Source organism: Eufriesea mexicana, unplaced genomic scaffold (assembly GCF_001483705.2).
Source record: "Eufriesea mexicana isolate 0111107269 unplaced genomic scaffold, ASM148370v2 scaffold2551, whole genome shotgun sequence".
NCBI classification, from domain to species: domain Eukaryota; kingdom Metazoa; phylum Arthropoda; class Insecta; order Hymenoptera; family Apidae; genus Eufriesea; species Eufriesea mexicana.
In genome coordinates, this window is record NW_016910623.1 from 798,541 (window position 1) to 802,540 (window position 4,000).

Consider the following 4,000-nt stretch of genomic DNA (forward strand, 5'->3'; position numbering starts at 1 on the left):
CGACTTCGATTCGCCGGAGGCCCGAGGATGTCGATGCATCCACGAATGGGGATATTCCGCGAATGGGGATGTCGCGGAGTCTCTTCTTCCACGGCTAATAACTTAATCTGATTCTCCGCTCGGCGATGGTTTGCGCGGTACAAGTGCTTATAAGCCGGATTATAAGCGACTTTGCTCGTTCCCGTTGAATGGTTAATGCAACGTCGATGGGTGGGTAATACGAACGGCTGAGTCGGGTCGATCGAACACGTTCGACGACGAGGATCGTACACGCTAGAGCTCTTTCGCACGATTTTTCCCTTCCCCTCGAGCAGCAACTTCAATCGGAGGCGTGGAAATCGTTTGCTTTTCTTTTTTTCACCCGCTTTCCGATCGCGTATTTTCTCCCAGTCCGTGGTGTTTGTTGTTCAAGGTGAAAACAATGAAATCGTTTGGTTTTTTCCAGTCATCATGAAGATCTCGCTGGCTTTATTGGTCTACGCAGTGGCATCCGGCGTGGCGGTGCCGCTCCAAGACACCCTGAACGCTCGATTGTTCCCGCGGAACAAGGACGCGCTTCCAGTTTCCACGGAAACCGGGATTGTCACCGGCAAGGACGCGACGAATCAGCCGGCAAAAAAGCAATCAGAGAAGACTGACAGTGGAACGAAAGAGTCGAAATCCTCGTGGCTAGCCTCGATTCCGAGCCAGGATAATAATCGAGCGGAAGGCAAGCCTGACGTTCTGCGGTCGTTGAAGCAGTCCAACGAAGGCAGAGACAAAGTGGCCAAGAAGAATCGAAGGCATAAAGCCATTTTCGTCAATTACCCGATCGTGCAGCAGCTCCCGTACCCCGACGTTCCGTACGACGTCGACTACGGTAATAACAACTTCGACAACGAGGATGAAACGGTGACCGACGCGGACAACTTCCAGGAAAGCAACATCTTCTACATCAGGCTGCCGCCCACGCCGTACATGTTCGTCCCGGGTTTAGGCTACATCTCTCAGCCGCCCACTTACTCCACCTCCAGCCTTCGACGACCTCACGTCCCGTTCGCGAAGCCTGGAAGGCCGAAACCGTCGTTCCAGCAGCCCGTTAACCCGTTCATCAAGCTGCCCATCGATTTCGTGAGCAACGGGAAACCGACGTCGGTGTACCAATGGCAGAAGAAGACGAGCAAGAAACCGACCGACAGCCCGATCACGAATCTCGACAGTTTGTCAGCCGAATTCGTGAGCAACGGCAAACCGACCACGGTTTATCAGTGGCAGAGCAATCTGAAACCGGCCAAGAAGCCGGACGATTTGGTCAACAACCTGGACAAGGGTCCGTACACCTTCAATGGCAAGCCTACCAGTTTCTTCCTGCTAAAAAAAACCCGACGGTACAGCCGCCTCTCGTCAGAGTCTTCGGTACCCCGACTACGGCCAGGATAATTCCTACTATTGAGCAAGACAGGGGAGAGAAGCGATAGGCTCGTTGCTACCGAAACGCGTAACGAAGCACGAGGTACCCCGCGAATCCTAAAAATTCTAAAAATCTGCCTCGATCGCGGGATGACGGCGGATTGGAATGAACGGCTGACGATGACAGAGGTCTGACCCGATGCGCGTACCTCGACTCGCGATTCTCGTTTCCAACTCTCGCAGCGTAATCGCGTTACGAGGCGAACGAGCGGGTACCTCGAACTCGAGTCCGGATGCCCGATTGCTTAGCAAATAACCGTGCGAGCTTAGAGATCTCGCGCGTATTCGTACAACGAATCGCGTTCTTATTTACGGCCTTGATATAGAAGTAACGCCGGCTGACCAGTGATTTATATCGCGTTGCATTTACATCTAAGAGTATGGGTTATTACTCGTATGATTATAAGGGAACCGACGGGACCGTTCCCCGGGACGGACTGTTAAAAAGTTTCATCGCGCCGATGATGGACGTCGTTTGGCGTGGCTAATGCGATCTCCTTCGTACGGATTCCATCTTTTCTTTTTTCCCCGCTCTTTTTCTACGCTATTTTCGAGTTCCACGCCTTTTTTCCGCGCCAAGTGGATGGGAAAAAAAGGAAAGTGAAAAATATCTCGTACGGTACACGACGGGTGATCGATTAGAGGAGCGGAAGGTAAAACGACGTAATGGGAACACCAAAGTAACGACCGTGGAATTTCTCGTTCGAATACCTTCAAACGATTTCCATTTCGCGTTAGTCCGCTGCGTTCGCACAGAATTACCCGGTATAATTAAGACGTGTATCTATGGCTAATCGCGACGGAGACTCGATATCGAGTGGATGTGTAATTATTACTTGTAAGTGTATAGCATCTATTTATAGACTACCAATATTTATACGTCTATTTATAATTAATTTAAAAGTGCGTATATATAATTATATATATAGCCAGCCTAATTATGCAAAAGAAATTACGACCGAGTATTTGCTCAAGCGCTAGTAACGTAATATAATATTTAATTACTCGCTGTTTCATACTCGAGCCAGGTCCACGATTGCGAAGCATTTCAGTGGTAGCATAACCGTACTTAACCGCATATATTTATTTGTAAAGTCGTATTTATATTTCCCACTTGTCCCGATTCTTCTATCGCCGATCCCTCCGTTTTTACCTTGTAAATACGTGAAAAATATAGGAAAACTCGAATCGATACTCGCCTTCCAGCTTCTTTCTCCGAGAGAGCGAAAAACGTTCATGTTTTTTCCCTAATCCATACCAGTCATTTCCTGACTCCGTCCACGAGAAAACGTGTTTCATATGCTCGTCCCTCAACCCCCCTCGCGTAACACAAATATTGACTTGGGACTCGCGAGTCTGCACGGGATTATATCCTGCCTGGTTACGGGAGTACCGCCGCGATCTATGTTACTCGCTCAAAGAGATTGAATTCAAAGATCGCGATTGCGGCCGTCGCCAGACATCCGGCGAAATCCTGCTTCAAATGGAATTTCGATGCAAGCCGGCGATCGAGGCCGGCGATTCCAGTGACGATAATCGCCGGCAGGTCGCGTTTTTCTTCTCTCGGATTACAATTTCCAGATAAATTTCCCATTTACGCGTCGCGTGTCAAGAGGAAGCGGAATACGCTTCCACGATTCTCTCGCGCTCGAACGCGTTTGTGTTCCATCGTTTGGACGCGTTTCCAATCGCACGATACGCTGTCACGCATGGAAAGACGGATTTTTTGCCAACGGCCGGGTAATTTTTCAAATCGGAACACGTGAGAGCAGTTCGCTCTGTCAAGAATGACAGACACGCTTTGGCCAAAGGGCTGGAGGAAGCAGGTGAGGAGTGGAAGGTTGCGTGAAAGGGACGAAGGAAGATAGACCACTGTAGGTGATTTCGGAGTTAGATGGTCAATTACCGAAAAATGTGGCCCATGGGGGCAAAGGGTTGGCTGGTGCTCGATACTATCGCAAATGCGCTGTAACGGGTTAAGAGCGTTGCTCATTCGGAGCCAGGGACAAAGGTTGGCTCGTTAAATCGAACAGGCAACGCGAGTACTATCCTCCAGCGATATTCCTTTCTTCTTTTTTAACGGGTACACACACACTTGCAGCCAACTTGTACAAAGTACTATAAATACTTTTATTACACTACACTGAATGCCATGGTTCGATACAATTGAGCTTCCTCCTATAACATACGATATAAGAATATAAAAAATGTCTGCTGCTCTCGCGCTTCTGCAATTCATTAGTAAAAGAGAAGAACCAGTAAAAAATCCTTGCGCGGCTATACGTAGTAGAAAAGGCATGTGCATCCCGTCGAGAGGAGTAATATATATATATATATATACATATATATATATTGTCCAGTCTTTCGTAAAAATTCGCTCGTGACCGATTGCTCCATGGGACGTCGATCTTCCGCCGGTCGGCGCAATATCCCCGGTCCCCCATGAAACAATCGCGCATGACGGTTTTTCTTCCCGTGAAAAAACGGCACACATCGACGTACGATATAGAAAAGTATCTGTTGAACTTATAAAAATATATTATACAAGTTA

At 48.4% G+C, this 4,000-nt stretch overlaps 1 protein-coding gene across 1 annotated transcript; it reads left to right on the forward strand.

Annotated features, from left to right (window-relative positions):
- The first annotated feature begins 450 nt into the window (after nucleotides 1-450).
- On the forward strand, nucleotides 451-1,419 carry LOC108550200 (uncharacterized). Its single transcript, XM_017903866.1, has one exon. It carries the CDS (start codon nucleotides 451-453, stop codon nucleotides 1,417-1,419), a length of 969 nt encoding a protein of 322 aa, XP_017759355.1.
- Nucleotides 1,420-4,000: the final 2,581 nt, after the last annotated feature.

Bases quoted from the DNA above. Each gene is read 5' to 3' on its own strand.
- LOC108550200 (XM_017903866.1), top strand. From the start codon at position 451: ATGAAGATCTCGCTGGCTTTATTGGTCTACGCAGTGGCATCCGGCGTG.